We start from the raw sequence: 18,850 nt of genomic DNA, 5'->3' as shown, positions 1-18,850 counted from the left end.
TGGTAGGCTTGCAGGCCCAGCTCTCAGAAGCCTCCATCCTGCGGGGTCCACTCAGCCATCAGCAGAACTCTGCCTCACCCCACTGCTCAGAGCTGTGGCTCCCCTATCCATGAAACAGAGCAGACATCAGCTTCCTGGGATGTTGGAAAGAATAAATGAATTAATGTACATATAGACTTCAGCCGCCTGCAAAATGTAAAGTTTTCTGCAAACAGCAAAAAAATTATTAGTATCACTGTTATTATTTATTCCTGAACTGCCCACTGGTCTGAAGTGGGTGGGGAACACAGAGGACATTTAAAGCTAAAGTCACTACTTTCTATCTAGTCTGTCAGAATCCCCGGTTATCACGTCTCAACAGCTCTGAGCAGTCCTGAAGCCCGCTGGTCACTTTACTAACCCAAAGTCCAGCCTCACTGGAGCTGTGGCTCAGTAGATAGGTGCTCACCTGGCATGCATGACAGTGGGTTCAATCCCCAGCCCCAAATAAAACAGACGGGATGGTGCACGCCTATAGCCCAGCACTCGGAAGGTGGACGCAGGAGGATGTTCAAGTTCAAATCCAGCCTAGGATGCAAAGCAAACATCAAGCCCAGAAGGGTATAGACTCCAGACAGCACCTGGTTCAGTCTGCCCTTTTCCTCTGTCTCGATTGTGTTCATCTAAATGCATCAGGCCTGGGATGGGTCTCACTTGAGTGCTCTTAGCCCCCTCCCACTCTATCAGGGCATGGGGGCATAGTCTCTACCATGGGCGTGACTTGTCCTTGTGGTGAGATGGGCTTTTCTGATGAGTTCTGACCTGTTCCGGGTGCCATCGGCATGTGGTGTCTACAAACATGGGCTGCCTTGCAAACACTGTACAGTGGGATCTAGGAGGGTCCTGAGTGGCCTGTGTCATGGTATACACCTTGAACTCTGGCTCTAACTCATCCCTTCTCCTGTTACTGAGGGGGTCAGCCCGATGGCTTCCCCTGGCAGGCAGCCTTTGGAGGGTGTCCTCTTGTTGGCTTTGCCCAGCTTGGCCCACAAAGGATAAACTCCAGATCTACCAACAGAGACATGCCAGATCTCTCCCTGCTCAGAGGGCAGGGTCTCTGGGGATCAGGGAGCAGAACTCACTGTCAGGCATGTGTCCCTAGGAACTTGCACATTCTTGAAGGTGGTGGCTACAAGTGTTTTCTCTAGGGAGTACCACAAATGTTATACACAGGATGGAATTCTGTCTTCTTTATTTCCTCCCCAGTTGCCTTCATTGTCCCAAAAGTGAAGAGAGCTAGGTGAGAACAGGATGACAGAGCCTATGGTGGGGTTGGGGGGATCCTGGCTCCGTCCATAATTGGCTTTCCCTTTGGATGACTCCTTTTATGAGCTGCATTAAGTCCTATGTGGGTTGCCACTTTTAAGGCATTTAAAAAAAAAACACTGAATTTCTAATCCATCCTTATTATTGATGTAGGGACATCTCCAGGGGTGTGACTGGAACAGTAAGGGTGGGCACAGACCATACATAGGTCTAACCCTCATAACATGAAAGAGCTTCAGAATGAGGCCCTATTGCGCACACTACCACACCATGGGAGGATGGCCAGCCTGGACTGGTCCAAACGACTTAGGAGAGAGCTAGGAAGTCGGGACTCCGATCAGCTCATGCTGAACCCAGCTCCCATCCCACCGACTGGGTTTGCCCTGGAGTCCACCCACACCCTGGCTGCACCACTGTTCTCAGCTCTCGCAGGGAGGTAGTGGATGCAGCACGCAGTTGAGGGTCAGAACTCCTTCTTAGACCTGGGGTCCCCCCTCCCACTTCCCCTGTGACCATGGCAGCCTGCCAGACCTCTCTGAGCGCCATCTTTGAAAAAGGAGTGGGTAACGATACCCGCCATATGAGGCAGCTATGGTAACTGAGTTGGAGTGTGGATGCTTTGTCCCCGGGGAGTCTGGACCATGTGAGGGGGTCACTCTGGCTGCTAGGAGGCCCCATCTCATTACTCGTCACCTCCTGCTATTTGCACCCAAGGTCACAGCTGTCCCTCTCTCCCCAGACGTTCCGGTGGCCAGTGGCCAGCAGCATTGACAGAAATGAAATGTTGGAGATTCAGATTTTCAACTACAGCAAAGTCTTCAGCAACAAGTAAGTAAGGGATGTGCTGGGGCCCGGCCTGATTCTTGGACTCCTCCAGGCTTACAAAGAGAGCCCTGCCCTTTGAACCCATCCTTAAAGGCCCAAGGGCTGCCTATCTTGCTCCTTTGTGGGATCCTCAAAGTACCCTGGCTTTTGTCAACCATTGTCAACCAAGGGCAGCTCACCCTCCGGTCCAGCCCTCAATCCCCTGCCCCTTTAAAGCCACACGTCCCTCTCTTCAAGCTCCTCCTCACTCATACTGGAGGATGCAGCCCATCAGAGAGGCTAAAAGCCGAATAGCTGTTACACCCTGCAGCCTTGAGGGCGAAGCTGTCTACCAGAGGCTGTTCAGCACTGTGGCGTAGGAGGCAAATATGATCTCAGACCCTTGGGCAGTGATTCAAGATGTGGCCCTGAGTGGGCTAAGTAACCCCTCTGAGGTCACCGTCCTTATGTGTGAGAAAGATAAGAACTTGTCTCAAAACAGCTGTGGGAATAAAATGAGACAGAGCTGTTCATTCATTCACTCGACAAACATTTATGAAGTGCAAACTGTATGTCGTGAACTAAACTAGATACTAAAGAGAGAGGTGTCTGCCCTCGTGGAGCTTCCGTTCTGTAAATGAAATGCATCTTCCACATGAACATTATCCTACAAGCTGATCAATCGAAGTAGCCCCCTTCCTGTTCTGTGGGTGACCCGCAGGTTTTGGAAGGTGCTAGAATGGTGTCTAAACACAGGTAAGCTGAGACACTCTGGCGTAAAACATCCATTGCTCTTGTGTGACCTACAGAAGATCATGGCTGAACTGCCAGGTGTCCAAACAGGTGTGGCAGTGCTGGTCCAGTGAAGGCTCTAAGTGTCTCGGCAGTGAGAAGGGGGTGTAGACAAGGAAAGCTAACCTAATCCTGGGTCACGTTAGAAGGAATGTAATCTTGAAAAGGTGGCCAAGGAGTCCACGCTCCCGGTGTCAGTCGTAAAGAATGTTAATAGGCAACACCTGTGGTTGTCTGGGGTGAGGACTCTATTGCTTTCCTTATGGCAAGTAGATGCAAGCTTCCAGAGGAAGCCCTAGGGTCATTTAGCTACTCACCAACCTCTCTATTCATCCAATAACCCATTTTTTCATTCATCCATTCATCCTATCCCATTCATGCATCCTACCTATTTATGAATCCTGCCTATCCATTCATCTCATTCATCCATTCAACCCATCCATCCATTCACCCATTTATCCACTCATCCATTCACCTACCCACCTACTCCTCCACTGTGTGAGTCATGACGGCTGCTAAAATGGGGGATCAAGGCACAGTCCCTGTCCTCAAGAAGTTGTCTGTCATGTGAAGAGGATAGACACATGAGGAACAGGGCTGCATTATTAGGAGAGCAAACAGCTGGAAGAGCCAGTACTCCCCAACATCTGTGCTATCTCAGGAAGTAGTGAGTGCCTGCCACTGCAAGAAGTCAGCTGAATAGATCCCTTGCAGAGGGGGTTTCTGGCCTGCTGGCAGGATCATGGAAAATACATTTAGTGCACAGAGGCCTTCCCTCTGTCTCCAGGGGGATCACATCACTCAGTCAACGTCCTCTAGTACCACAATAAAAACTTTTGGAAAAGCATCCCACTAGAGACCCCCAAAGATAAAGCATGACCGCATCTGATGTGAGATACCCCTGTGATTAATAAGACTGGGAGAAGCAGAAACAAGAGAAGGGCCCAATGCAGACTGGGTGAATATGGAGGAGAGACAGAATCAGAATCCAGGGAGCGTACCAAAGAACTCCACCCAGAGCCTTTCTACAGATGCCAGAGCCCCCAGGATCCTCGGAGCTCAGCAGTAACACCTTTACCGTGCAGAACGGGAACCCGAGGCTCAGAGGCACATGGAGGTCATATGAGAAGACTCTGGAAGAGCTAGGATAGGACGTATGTCTTCTACTTCCTCTTCTAAACCTCTGTCACTCCCAGCAGCCAGAGCATATTATGTGATGGAGGAAACTGAGGGAGAGGTTGCTGAATCGTTTACAGTGGAGCAGACATGGAAATACAGAGAGTTCCCATCAGGACTCCTGCCACAGACAAATCAAAGGATTTAGACATTTTAGGGAGCAATGGATAACCACACAGTGAATCTACCAAACATTAATGCTCATTTCAGGTGTTCTTAAATGCCAAGAAGAGGGAAGACAAGAAAATGTGACCCCCTCACCTAACTGTGCCCTCCTCCTCCCCACCAAAGAGAAGGCAGGAAAGTCACATGGTGCCCAGGCCTAGCGAAGGAGGACTTAGAGACTGTCCAGGCCACTGTTGACCAAGACCTAGGATGGAAAAAGAGACAAGGGCCATCCCGATGCAGGCCAACTTGGGAGAAAGGTACCTGGAGTTGAGTGGACCTCTGGGGATTCCCACCTTAGAGTTAGGGCCAAAGAAGAGGCCGACCTGGTTCTACCCAGCAGTGTTAGGGGCTGCCAGGAAGTAGAGATACGGTGGAAAGGAGGAAACCGCCTGGCCAGGGACCATAAGGTCTGTAAGTGTGCTTGGCCACTCAGAACCAGGGTTTCCTCCCAGAAACCTGGGGCTTCCATGAAAATAGGACACCAGGATGAGATGTTATGCATCCCACATAGCCTCTTTAAGCAGGACTTTAAAAAGGGGCAACGGCTCCTTCCACCGAGGATGCCAGAGGTCCTGAATAATTCAGAAACCAGGAGTACAGTGGAAGCCGGACTGAGCCCAGGGCATTTGACACCAGCTCCCAGGGGAAGATGATAAATTATTGACAGGATTCTGGTGCCCGATTGCCGCTCTGTCGTGGTCAGTCTGTGGACCCATGTGCACCTGCGGCCGCCTCCCCACTGACTACCTACCTGAGAGCCCTGGATTCTCCCAGGCTCCTCTGTGGGTCCCTCTTTCTAATGGGTGAGCTGCTCAGGCCACATAAAGGATGTGGAGTCAGCCTGGGAAACTGAGGCCCAGATAGTAGGTTCAGAACATTCTTTGCAGTCCATTTCAAAAGTTATTATTTCTATGTTTTATTTATGTTATTATTTATTTGAGGAAAGGGGAGCTGTTAGTTACACACATACCCACCACCACCACCACCACCACCACCACCACCATGACCACCACTCTCTGGGTGTGTGGCAAGTTCTCTGAGAGTGCAAGCTCCTAGCATCCTAGCCCCACCTTGTTCCAGTCACTAACAGGCCCTGGTTCTAGACAGAACTTTAAGGATCGGGAACAACCTGGATCTGTTCCCAGAGCCCAGCTTGCAGAGAGGACCAGGCCTGGTTGAACCCTCCAAGGGCAGGCCACACACAACATCAGGGAGAAGAGCCAGTGAGGCCGAGGGCTGCAGCATCGTGGAACTGTACCTCTCCAACGGCATCCGGGGACCTGGGTGGCATCAATGCCTTTGGGAGAAGGGAAAAAATCCCAAGGCTTACAGAGGTTGCAGAACTAGACAGAATCACGCAGCTGCTGGGTGCTGGAGTCCCCCTGAGGGACTGCTAGGTGAAGTTACATCTGTCTGACTCCAGACCTGAGCTCGTCCACGGTCTAGATAGACCTCCTCCCTTAGGGAAGGACAGTTTGTGTGTCCACAGAGCTTGGCCCAGGAAGTAAGGAAATGGTGAGGGGTTTGCCAGAAGGTCGGTTTGCTAGGTGTTGCCAGCAGGCATGAATGGGCTAGCAGTGGCAACAGATTACAGTACTGATGTCACTGGCACCCTTGTGTCCGGAAGAGGCTTGACAACCTGGCAGAGAGGTCATTTTGGGGATTCCTGTGGGCCAAGCTCTCCTCGCAAGCCTAGGATCTCAGACTGTAATGCACAAGAAATCCAGAAGACATCAGAGGCTCTCTGAACAGCTGCAGGGGGGAAATATGGCTCCCTCCTGCCCCCTGGGGGGCATTTTGTCACATTGCAGCACCCAGGTAGATTCTACCAAGGGACCTTCCTTGACTATTCTTGGGCATCTAAGATTGAGAACAAATGTGCCCAAGTCCCAGCACTCAGCAGTTGCCTGGTGGGGCTTAGTGGAGGGTGACAGTGATTTGAAGAGCCTGACAGAAAGGCTCGGAGTAGGGCAGAGATGCTGTCTGCCCCAAACAGTAGCAACAGCATCCCTAGGATGCTTGGAAGTGCACATGTCCAGGGCCCTCCCTCCCACCACCTCCAGCCAGCGGGTGCTCTAGGACCTGCTGATCCTCTAGGGACTACACCATTAGAGTATTGAGATTGGGTGTTCTGTGAGCGTTTGCACTGTGGATTTTGGTAAGTGCTGCACGTTGGCAGTGACCGTGGGTCTGTGAGGAGTCAGGGGTTCCAAGATTGTGCCACTGATTTAGAACTGTAACAGTCGAGGCCTTCACAAAGCCAGGGTACTATTTCTTGTCCACTGCTGACCGTGGTGATGTCTCCAAGCTCAGTGCCCCACCCCTTCTCTTTATAAAGGGAGAACTGAAACTCCCCAGCAGTGGCTTGGCATCTCCTGGGTCCCAGCCCAGCACTCGGGCCCTCCGTGTGCCTCAGCAGGCTGAGGAGAAGCCAAGATGGAGCGAGGCTCTTCTACCGAGCTTCTCTGGGAAGAATCTAAAAGACCAATTCAGCCTTAGCGTGGTGGACAGTTTGCCCTCCGAGAGATAGGAAACTCACCGAGGCTCTGAGCTTAGGAGGCAAACGGCTCATATCATATTCATCCCTCTTATGGCTGAATCCACCATTTGAGCCACACAGCTGGGAGGACTGTGTGTGTGTGAGTACATACATACATTCCGCCGGTTGTGGTGGCACGCGCCAGTAGGATTTGCTGAAGGAGGCAGAGGCGGGAGGATCACGAGTTTGAGGCCAGCCTGGGCTACACATTTTTAAATAATTTTTTTTTTAAAAAAAAAAGAGTACATACATACCATGTGTTTATGTGCACATGGGTATACAAATGTATGCCCCCCCTGCTCTGTGTGTGTGTGTGTGTGTGTGTGTGAGAGAGAGAGAGAGAGAGAGAGAGAGAGAGAGAGAGAGAGAGAGAGAGAGAGAGAGAGATGAGCTCTAGGGACTCACCCATCTCCACTCTCTTCATTGCTGGAATTAGAGACTAGCACCACAGCTCCTGACTGTTTCTTTAAAAGACAGACACTGGGGATCCAGACTCGAGGCCTCATGCTTGCGAGGCAAACATATCACTCACCGAACCATCTCCCTAGCCCCAGAATTTAAAAAAAAAAAAAAAATTCCGTAGCCCTTAGTCTATTATAGGCAGCCAACCTACGTCAGAATTCATTTGATAACTCATCTCACTCATATCTGTCATTAATTGGTTATGTCCCTGTCCCCTTTCCTGCCCAACCTCCCTCCTCTACAAACTCCCAGCACCACGTGTCCCCCAGATCCCTTCCGGGCTTCACATACTGTGTGTGCCTTGATGCCTTTTTCACTCTGTAGACATGGCGTATGTTTCTCCGTGGGTCCAGGTCCGTACCTCGTGAGGGCATCTTCCTGACGCCATCTTCCTGACACCCTGTTCCCCACCCCCCCGCCGCCCCCCTCCCAGCAACAGCCTTCCAGCTTCAGGGTGAGATGGGATCCAGCTCAGCATGTATCAGACACCCACTGCTGCTCATTCATAAATGCAATAGACCGTGCAGGGGGACTCTGGTGTACAGGAAACACCAAATGGAGGCTAGGCATAGAAGGTGTGGACTGCCCTGCGAGGCTCCACAAGCAAGGACGGGAACATAAGGCGGAGGAGGGAGTGTGTGTTCGGGATGCGCGTGACACTTGTGAAGCTGAAATCATTAGCTTAGCTTAGAAGAAAACCAAGACCGAGAAAGCGCAGCTGAGTTTCCCAGGGCAGAGAGCACCCAAGCATCAGAGCTGACCTTCCGAGGCCGAGACTGTGCCTCTCACCCGATTCTGTATGCTTGTCCCTCCTATGCAGCCAATGTAAGGGGATTCTGAGGGCACAGGAGCCCCTGCCCACCAGGAGCTTTCCAGTTGCAAATGTGGGATGGATGGAGGGTAGAGGCCTCTACCCCAGTCAGGAAGTGGAAGGAAGGGGTGCTTATGTAGCCTCGAGGCTGGGTTATAGTTCACAGGCTGTTGCTCCCTTAACTAGCATGACCTAGGGTTCAGTCTACACACACACACACACACACACACACACACACACACACACACACACACACACACACACACAGCCATCACTACCACCATCATCATCAGGAGTCTCGGTGCCTCCCTACCACCTTCCCTTATGGGTTCTGGAAGCTTCCATACTGCAGGGGACCAGCTGCAATCCCAATGCTAAATTCCCTGTCTCTTATCTGTGGACATCATTTAGAGTTCTTTCTTCTCCCAAGTTTTCCAGGGGGAGCCGACCACATATATCCAACCATCCACACTTGTAAGGGGTCAGGGACCCTCACAGACATGCTGTCCTGGCCAGGCCAGCCATGGTTTCCCGGCTACTCCAATCCCAGCCCGGGGTCCTCACAATTGCCCGTGTCTCCTTGCCAGCCAGACACTGACATCAGCCTTGCTCCTCATTCTGGCAACGTCCTCTTTGCAATTCACAGACTAATCGGGACCTTCCGCATGGTGCTGCAGAAGGTGGTGGAGGAGAACCGTGTCGAAGTGACTGATACGCTGATTGATGACAATAATGCTATCATCAAGGTAGGTATGCCAAGGAGTCCTTGGAGTCTCCCATTACCCAGGCACCTGAGGGCCTGCTGCATATCTAGATCACAGAAGACGCTCTAGAACATTCTTTCTCAACCTTCTTCATGCTGCGACCCTTTAATACAGTTCCTCATGCTGTGGTGACCCCCGACTATAAAATTTTGTTGCTACTTCATAACTGTAATTTTGCTAGTTATGAATCATAATGCAAATATCTGTGTTTTCCGATGGCCTTAGTTAGGCAAGTCCTGTGAGTCACTCAACACCCCCCAAAGGGATCACAACCCACAGGATGAGAACCACTGGTCTAGAGAATGCTCCATGATTGACAAGGCAGGCAGCAGGAGGACATCAGGGAGACTCTGCCTGAGCCGTTTGGTAGGAAGGCTGATGATGGAGTCCCTGTATGTAGTATGGCTGGGTCTATCCCATGTGGATACCCAGTCTTTCCCACAGTGGTAGTACTAGGTAAGATAAGGAGGATGCCATCTCCTCCCCACTGATATTTTTTTTTCCATTCGGAACCAGCTCAGGAATGAATTCGGAGTGCCTCTTATCATCCAATGGCTGGATTGAGCCTTACTAACTCTTTCAAGGCAGTAGCCTCCATTGTACATATGATGTGGCTCCTCCCTGGCCAGTGGTCCAGCGAGGATCAGGATCTCATTTTTTCTGCTCCGTTTGTGCATTTCTGCTCAAGTGGGCATGCATGAACTAGTCTTACCCAGTCTACCCTTCAATGTCAGTCCCAACAAAAGGAGATGGGAGAGCCCTTGATGCCCAGCCCCCAGGCTCTGCTCAGTCTCCCAACGCTCCTCCGGAGCCACTCACAGGCAGCTGGCATGGGGGTAAGGAGCCTGACCCTTGGGTATGACTCTTGGTTAGGCCTATATAACATCTGCAAAGTGCACAAAGGCATATTGGCCTCACTGGATTGCTCTAAGGGGTCAAAGCGCATGTAAAGAAAGAAAGTGCTTAGACTGCTGGATGGTGTATAAATAGCTTTTATCTCCCACCTCAGTTTTACTCCACGCCAATCAGGGCTGTACCTTCCAGACATGGTCCCTCCACCCAGGTTCTGTGTAGCATCTGGACCCAGAGGTGGCACTCCACTTCCTCCAGAAGAAAAGCCCAAGGCAACTCCCCCAGACCCCCTTCTCTAGCTGGCAGGGGCGGAGTCAGAGGAATTGGAAGAGATGCTGACTGTACCAGGCTGAGGGACACCCAGGACTGGGTCTTCTCTGAGAAGAAAGGCTCAACTGGTTTCGTCACTTTGCCAAGGAGACCCCCTCATGCCTGTACACAGCCCACGTTCAGAGGATGAGGAAGTGACCTCTATGGGGGGAGACACCGAATGGTTCTATACTGAGGACCTAAAGCTCTCACACCCAGGCTTAGGCTTAGAGATCAAGGACAGCTGCTTGACTTGGGACACCTGGGAAGAGGAGGGCCAAGGACAAGAGGACCTCATGTATCAGTCTTACTCATCCTTTTTTTCCTCATCTACACACTGAAGTCTTCATAGGGAGGGAGCGTGCCTCCCAGCCGCCCCAGGTACCAGGGGACCGCTACCGTCAACCCGGCTGCTCACTCTCCCTCTCCCTTCAGACCAGCCTAAGCATGGAGGTCCGGTATCAGGCCGCAGATGGCTCCGTGGGCTCCTGGGATGATGGAGACTTCCTGGGAGACGAATCTCTTCAGGAGGAGAAGGACAGCCAGGAGACCGATGGACTGCTACCTGGCTCCCGGCCCAGCACCAGAACACCCGGCGAGAAGAGTTTTCGCAGGTAAGAGGAGGACCCCCCTTGGCTGCTCACTGTCCCCAAAAGGCCTGGGAAGCGGGCATCAGGAGCTGGTGCTCTGGAAGGCCCTCCAGGCCTGGCTGGGCTCAGAGTGTGGGGCTGAGTTGCTATAGAACTATTTAAGGGTTGGGAAGATGTCCACACCATCTCTCACCCAGCTCCCCACCCAAGGGCATGCGGGAGGCTCTAGTCAGAATGAGAGGCCCGGCCTGCTTCGGCCTGAGGGAAGCAAAGGTCTGAGAGACTGAGTTCTAACATAAGGGGAGGCTGGTGCTCCTGCCTTCATCAGAGAAGTGGGAAAAGGAGACACGGGAGGCCTTGGTTTCTCTGGTCTAAGACCCAGCAGTGCCAACCAGACCCAGGCAGCCTGACCCCTTCCTTGGCCCAGTGAAAAGATCACTAAGAGAGAGGCCTTCTGTTGCCAGAGTGGGGCTAACAGTCCTGGTCAGGATCTGGCCACCCTCTGTTGAGAAAAAATTGTCTAAAGCGAGAAATCCACGGGAGTCTGCTTAAGGAGTACTAGGGAATTTATTAGGATAAATTGAGGAAATACACTCATGAATACAGAACTGAGTAGACAGCTGACGTCGTCCTCTGATCTGACCAGGAGCGAATCCACCTGGCAGTTCAATCGCACCAGGAGGCAGGAAACAGGGAGAAGGGGCCTCGTGACCCCTCTCCTTTTCCTTTTAAGATGTCAGAGACAGTGGCAAGAAGCATTGTCTCCTTCCGGCCCTATAGCCCAAGGTCATGGGCAGAGCAAATGCCACTCCATTTGTCCAGGCTTTTCTGTGTCTCAGATTCATGTCTCACAAATGCCCTGCCACTTACAAATGACAGAAGGCTTTGACCAGGCCTCACCTCCCCACACGTAGTACTTTTACCAGACAGAAAAGGCAATTGCGTTACTCAAATCTCAGGGGTCAAAATTGCAGCTAGCGAAATATCCCTAGACACCTAGGATGCTGAGAGCAGCATGTAAGATGCTTGAGACCTGTGCCTAGAGGTCTGGGGTGTGTTTTGAGAATGAGGGTCCCCCACGTCCCGGCAAGCTTCTCCCCCCACTTTCCTTCCCAGGTGAGGTATGTTCAGCCTGTGATGGAAACCACACAGGCTCCCAGTTAGTGAAATGGAATTGAAGGGCTTCTGTCCGACCACCTCCTATTACCAGCTCGCCTCCCAAACACGAGTTTAAATAAACACCCAGGACTGCATGCGTGCTTCAGGCCAGCCACATCCCCCGCCACACAAATATCAGGTCCTTTAGCATAAATAAGCCCAAGCCTGAGTGCCAGCAAGTCCCGTAACTTCTCTCACCCTATCTACACATCTGTGAAACGGGAACCATAGCCACAAGCCCTGTTTCAGTCACCATCCTGACGATGGTCCACGGGGTATCAGAGGTTATCAATGAAGAGCCACGTATTACACGTGGAAGGGCTGAATGCAAGTTCTTTACCCTGGACAGGGCCAAATGTCAGGAACAGGTTTAGAAATGTAAGAGGAAAATCAGAGACTGGATAGTGCATAAGGGACCTGACTCAATGACCGCCACCTGTCACCATTGGCCAATACTACTTAAAAAAGAGCTGTGTAGAGCTGGTTCAGGGGGAGTTCTGAGAAGCAGGGCCACCCACTGTAGAGAAGGGGATGGTGATCTGCATCAGGAAAGCTAGCTCCATCAGGTTGACCCCGACTGCCCTCATCAGCTGGGTGACTCTGACATGTCACCAACCTTCTCTGGGTCAGCAACAAATAAATGAGTTCAGAAAGTAGACACGCTGACACCCCCCCCCTTTCTGACCTCTAGCGGGGCTCAGGAGACTCAGAGGCAGCCATGAACAGTTCCCCCAGGAGTCCTTGGTGGCTAAGAGGCCGCCTGCCCCAAAGAGGCAGCAGAGGATGGACAGCATGATGTGGCTCCGATAAAACAAGATGTGAAGGGTACTTCTCAGACCCCCAGAGTCCTGGTCCAGGAAGGTAGAGCTAAGAGGACCACCCAAGCCTCACTGCACAGCATCCTGGGGTTCTCTCCTCCTCTCCCCACCTCCCTGGACCTTTCCCAGGCCAGAAGAAGAGTTGGGAGGAAGGGTTTCATCTTAGGGGCTGGGAATTGGGCAAGCGCAACAGCGGCACCAGAGCCCCTAGCTTTCAGTGGGTGCCACCACCCTGGATGAAGGAGCGTGTGAGGGCACACTGTTTCCCCAGCTGCCACCTGGAGCCGCCAGCCTAGGCGTGACGTCAGCTTTGAGATGGATGTTACCACCTTCCCCTCTCCTCTGGACCTAACCTTGGGGCCGGCAGGACTCCCTCTGTTCATGTCTTAATCTCTCCTGGGCCCTGATCCATCACATGCCATCTCAGTTTCTCCGCCCACCAGGTTCTCAGCCAGCGTTGTCTCTCCAGACTCCATGCTACCTTGACTCCAACTGTGTCTCCTCTAAGCACTACCTGACCTGCTCCGGGCTTCATTCCAATCTGGTTCTCGTCCCACCCTGTGCTAAGGGCTCTACCAGTGCTGCCCACTGGAGGTTCAGCTATCCTGAGCAAGAACAGAAATACCCACCCCACGCCACACACACACACACACACACACACACACACACACACACACACACACACACCAATGTCCCTGCTGTGAGAAAGGAATGAATTACTAACTTCATGAGCATTTCCACTCTCAAGAACATAGAATCAATATTCCAAACTCTCAGTCTTAGGACGGAGGTGGCGGGGGTTGAAAACATGTGTATGTATACACACACACTTGCATACATTTGCATGCACACACATTCTCTGCATGGTACCAGGGAGTTCCATGCCACCAGACATCAACCTCTGCTGCTGAACTGTCTCTAGGAGTCACGTCTTAGCAAGGAGCATTGGCTCCAGTTGTGTGGCTATACAACACAGCCTTTTGCTTTCCCCCAAGATCTTCTGTCCTCTGAGGCCATCTCATCTTCTCTACGTCTCCTAGCCTCGCCAGCTTCTACACACCCCACCTTCTGCTCCCCAGGCCCCTCTGGTGTCCCTGGGGATGTCTAGGTAATTACTATGTCATTCCTTTAGGGGTAGTTTGTGATGGACATCCTTCTTCTTGTCCCGCCTACGGGCATCCTTCCACTCCAGTGGAAATCTGTAGACCCAGGAAGCCGCTTCCTGTGGCTGGAGCAGAGAGGAGCTGGCCAGGTGGGCACCAGAGTAGGGGCTCTGAGAAGGAGGGGCATGTGTGCACTAGGGGTGTGCAGAAGTGTGCGCCTGGTGCAGTACACACTGCCTCATCCTCAGATGCTACTTCGTTGGTTCTCATGGGCCCCAAAGAGCTAGGCAACCCTTCCCTGCCTCCCTTCACCAGGCTGGGATTCAGTGCTACCATGGCTACCAAGGAGCTGGAGGGCCAGTCAGCCATGCTGAGATTTAGGGGTAAAGTGGTCCTTAGGATAGTCTTGTCCTGTCCAGACATTCTACCTGAGGTTAGGGCTCCCACCCTCAGCCCAAGGCTGAGTAACCAAGTGAGGCCTAGTGCCTAGATCTCCGCAGGCCTTCGTGGTCCCAGGAGGGCACTGTTATTCTCCCTCTTGTCTGTGGATGCTGTTTTCAGTTCAGGGAGCGGTGGAGATGCAGCTAAGGACGAGGAATTGTTCAATGAGGCTGAAAGCACCCACAGAAGAGAATGCTAAGAAGTGGGACTTATGCAACCGGCAGGAAGAACCAAATGTGCCGTGTGGGCGCTAGGAGGAAACCCAGACTTATCTGGAGCTTCCCGGGGAGGTTCTAGGGCAATGCGGGCAGGTGAGGTCACTGCTTGCCGGCTGAGTGATGGAGGGCAGCCTGAGCCTTCACAACTTCCCATAAGAAGCAGGTGACGGTGAAGATGGCCACTGTCATGGGAAGACAGCTCGATCCCATGGGCGCCTGCTGAAGGGCTAAGCTCCGGCTTTGCCGCGATTGTTTCTAAGGATGGGCGCAGCAGCAGCAGCAGTGGATGTAGTAAACTCACGATGGGGTTCTTTCTTCACATAAACAGCCTTTTCCTCCCTCTATGTCCACTCACAGAGTGCGGGCCTGTGATAGCCTTGAGGTCTGGAGGACGGAAGGAGGGGAGAAAGCAGAAGTCTCCCTATATCCTAGTAGATAGGACACCTCTTGACTTCAGAACAAAGCTTGGGGGAGAGAGGGAGGGAGAGAGAGTGCGCACATCCCAGTTCCCAGTTCCCGTTCAGTACCAGTTCCACACACCTGTTGACCCTTGCCCAACCCCAGGCCACACACCTCTCTTTTGTAGTCCATAGCAGTGATTGACATATTTCTCAGGGTCACAGAATGAAAACAGAAAGAAAATTCTTCCCTCATAACCTGGATTGTCCAGTCAGGGGAGGAAAAAAAAAAAAAAAAAAAAAAGGTAACTCTCCTAGGACAAATGTGAGGATGGAAACCAGAAATCTTGAATGGAGTCGTAGTTCCCAAATAGCCCGCAGGAACTCTTGCTCCATGGAAGCAGGCCCTTGTAGCCCTTGGGGGTTCCTAACAATGGCCCTAAGATCAACTGAGCTGGCCTGGAGCAGGGCAAAAGAAAGAGTCTCTTTCCCTTTCTGCTCAGTGGTCCTGCCTGATCTGGGCAGCCAGAAACCTGGCAATCGTGGGTCTCAACACAAAAGCTAGCCAGCTGAATCTGGACTTCAGCTGTGAGTGTGTATGGAGGTTTCCAGGCCTGAGTATCAGGGTATGGCCTCACCTGGGCAAGGTCCGAGCCAGGAGGGTGTGTGAGCAGGCGGGGTGGGGGTGGGGGGAATCATAATGCTTATTCTCTTCCTTTTCTTCATTCTCATTCACTCAGCACTGGAGAGGTTTTGAGGGAACATTCCAGTTTCTGGAAACCTCTCTAAAGGAAGACGGGAATATGTCTCTCCTGCCCCAAGCCCTTTAGTGGTGACTAGGTCACGGCACATTCCCCCCACCCCCCCATCTTTCCTCTCAGTGGCCGGACGCCCCATCCTGTAGCCGTACGGCTCCTCCTCTCAAAAAGGCTCTGCCCATTGTGTCCCTGGACCACCCCACAGCATGGCCACTACACAGTCCTCGGAGGGGACCAAGGGAGGAAGGGAGGGAGGCAGAGATGTTGGGAACCCTCCAACTCCGGAATCACCAGGCCTCCCTCCTGGGATAGAGGAGATCAGCCGAGCCTGGGGCCATGGCACTCCTCTACTGATGACTGACGGGGGTCCGTGGGATAGGGAAACCCCTGGGGAGGAAGACGGGGGTCAGCAGGGCCAGGGGCAAAGGCTGTGAGCATCTCTGGTCCACACCCTCTCATTGGAATCCCCTTGTCTCCTCATGTCTCTCCCCCGGCTCAGCAAAGGCAGAGAGAAGACCAAGAGAGGCAGAGATGATGAGTACAAGTAGGTGTCCCAGGCCAGGGCCAAACCAGTGGTGCTGGCACTCTGCCATGGGGCTGCAGGGGGGAGGGACGGGCCCAGAGGATCTAGGAGGGGCTGTCCTGGTGGAGCGGCAGGGGACGTGCAGGGTGAGGGAGGTCTTTCCACCAGACTACCGGGGAGAGAACGGGAGAGGGTGGTCAGAGCCAGGGAAGTGGCCGGACCTTTGCTTTCCACTCTGGGTTCCTGGAGGTGACGCTCTCTCCTTTTAGTGTCTTGTTCCTCCTCTACTTCACTGACCAGCTCTCTGTACCGATAGATCAGGCCCTTAAGCATCCGGACGAGGGAGGATATAGCTCAAGTGTGGGGAACATGGGGAGCCGCCCTCCAGTCTAGGCAGGCCTGGGCAGTTGAACAGACAGCCTTGGAGGTCCCAGGAAGACAAGCTCTAGGCACCATGTGGTTTGCAGGGTGTGGCCAAAAGCACAAAAATCACAGAGAGCCAAAGAGAGATTGCCACTCTCTATGGCCCTCACAATCACAGGCATTCCACAGCAGGAAGGCATAGGGCTGTCTGATGGGCTGACCACAAGGGCCTACAAAGATCGGCAGCCTAAGGCGACAGGCTCGCAGGTTCCCCAAAGCCACAATGTCACCTGGAAGCTCAAGTTGTCACAGAAATTACAGTAGCTCAGGTCTCCAGGGCAGTACAAGGAGCCTCTGACCTTTGTATAATGACAAGTGTCAGTTCCAGAGAACAAGGCAGGGCTGGGCACAAACAAGAAATCTAACTTCCTACCCAGAGTTCACAGTGGCCCCAGGAAGTTGGGAGCCCCTGATTGTACTCGAAGCCAGTTAGTTCTTCAAATGCGCCGGTGAATCTGCAAACCCAGAGACACAGTCTTTGTTCCCACATATACAAACTGAACTCGAGACACCAAGAGATTTGCTCAAAACTGTGGTCCCAATCAATACTTTAAACATCAGTTTGCAGTTGTGTCTGCAGCAGTCTGAGCTGCTGCAACTCATGGATGTGTCTGCTTATGTAAAGATCCTGGGGAACTCGGAGCCTCGTCCACTCTGTTGCCCAAGTCATACTGAGTTCTAGTCATGCTTGTAATAACCGCATGAATAATAACCGTGACGCCAGGGCAACAGACACAGCATGCTGTAGGGGGAGAGGGTGCCACACAGAGAGATGGAGAGCTTCTGAGAAGGGTATGGTGTGTGTGTGTGAGAGAGAGAGCCAGGGATCTGAATCCTCATGTGGGTAAGAGGTGATGGGGGCGTTGAGCTGGGAACCTTTCTTAGTGAGAAGGCTCGTGGCTCTAGGTTTCTCTGTGGCCACTGAAATGTTCCTCTGTGGCTTCCCTAGGAGGCACAAGCCACCTACATTCTCTCCCTCAGGCGAGATCTCTTTCTGAGATCACCAGGCTCCAGACCCCCTCCACCCTCCCTCCACTGGGGTAGCCGGGCCTCACAATGCAGGCACGGGGCAGATCCCTAGGACACGCTGCCTCCTTGCCCTCCTCTGTCTCGTTTCTCGCTGTCCCATTACCAGATGAAATTAAATAAGCTAGGATGCAGTGTTATTTTAATGTGTACCGGAATGGGGAACGGGATCTCTAGGATGCGATTAAGCAAATTGAAACTCTTTAGCCCGAGAAAAGAACGCTGTGAGGAAGAGCTTGCGGATTCTGACAACCGTGCTGCCAAGACGGCTGGTTTACCCTTGCGCTGGAGGGAGATCAGAGGAAACAGATGTAAGCTGTGAGAGGAAATGTCAGGTTTGACCCGGGAAAGAAGGAAAGTGCTCTCCAGGAGCATGTGGGACTGGGGCGTAGCTGCCATGGGGAAATGGGAAATCTACTCTGGAGATACTGTTTGCTGGGACTTTGCAACAGAATTGGCAACCAGAAAGAAAGGAAGAGCCAGATTCCAGGCGTTCCTAGGGTCAGGAGGAACAGTCCAGGGTCTGACATTCCCTCTGGGTCGGTCTGAGCCAGGCATGTAGCTTAGTAGTAGAGTCCTTGTCCAGCCTGTGTGAGGTCTGGGATTGATTCTCCAGCTCTAAAAATAAATAAGTAAATAAATAAATTAAGGACTGGAGAAATAGATAGCTCAACGGTTAAGAGCACTGGCTGCTCTTCCAGAGGGCCTAGGTTCAATTCCCAGCAACCACATGGCAGCTCACAACTATTGCAACTCCAGTTCGCAGGGATCCAACACCCTCACACAGACATACATGCAGGCAAAACACCAATGCTCATAAAATAATTTTAAAAGAATAAATAATAAATTAATAAATGCATACATACATACACACACAAAAATTTAAGTCAGCCTGTCTTCACCCATACAGGAAGCTATTCAAAACAAACTGAAATTCAACACAGTTGAAAACACTTTTAAAACTATAAAATTACAGGTTGGGGATTTAGCTCAGTGGTAGAGCGCTTGCCTAGCAAGCACAAGGCCATGGGGGATGGGGGGAGACACCACACCTCTTAATAGTGCCACTCCCTTGGGGCTGGAGAGATGGCTCAGAGGTTAAGAACACTGGCTGTTCTTCCAGAGGTCCTGAGTTCAATTCCCAGCACCCACATGGTGGCTCACAACCATCGGTAATGAAATCTGGCTTCCTCTTCTGACCTGCAGATATACATGCAAACAGAACACTGTATACATAATAAATAAGTAAATCTTTAAAAAAAATTATAAAATTACCTGTCACTGTGGGGACAGGTAGCATCTGAAGCAGGAAGATTAGGAGTTCAAGGCCAGCTTGATATTGAGTTAGAGGCTGTGCAAGCAAGGACTGATGAGAAAATCTGGCCATATAAACAATGCAAAGAAACAGTATA

At 52.0% G+C, this 18,850-nt stretch overlaps 1 protein-coding gene across 2 annotated transcripts in view; it reads left to right on the top strand.

The window, feature by feature from the left end:
• Positions 1-18,850, top strand: part of Otof (otoferlin) — a 102,254-nt gene that overhangs the window by 36,388 nt on the left and 47,016 nt on the right. For both annotated transcript variants that reach the window (XM_076558788.1, XM_076558787.1), the window contains exons 3-5: positions 2,045-2,133; positions 8,704-8,803; positions 10,418-10,596. In XM_076558788.1, the coding sequence (XP_076414903.1) occupies positions 2,045-2,133; positions 8,704-8,803; positions 10,418-10,596 (368 nt within the window). The remainder of the gene's footprint in view (positions 1-2,044; positions 2,134-8,703; positions 8,804-10,417; positions 10,597-18,850) is intronic.

The sequence above is a fragment of the Peromyscus maniculatus genome, chromosome 22 (assembly GCF_049852395.1).
Source record: "Peromyscus maniculatus bairdii isolate BWxNUB_F1_BW_parent chromosome 22, HU_Pman_BW_mat_3.1, whole genome shotgun sequence".
In the NCBI taxonomy this organism is placed as follows: Eukaryota; Metazoa; Chordata; class Mammalia; order Rodentia; family Cricetidae; genus Peromyscus; species Peromyscus maniculatus.
The sequence above is the reverse complement of the archived record's forward strand: the minus strand, read 5'-3'. Positions and strand labels throughout refer to the sequence as shown.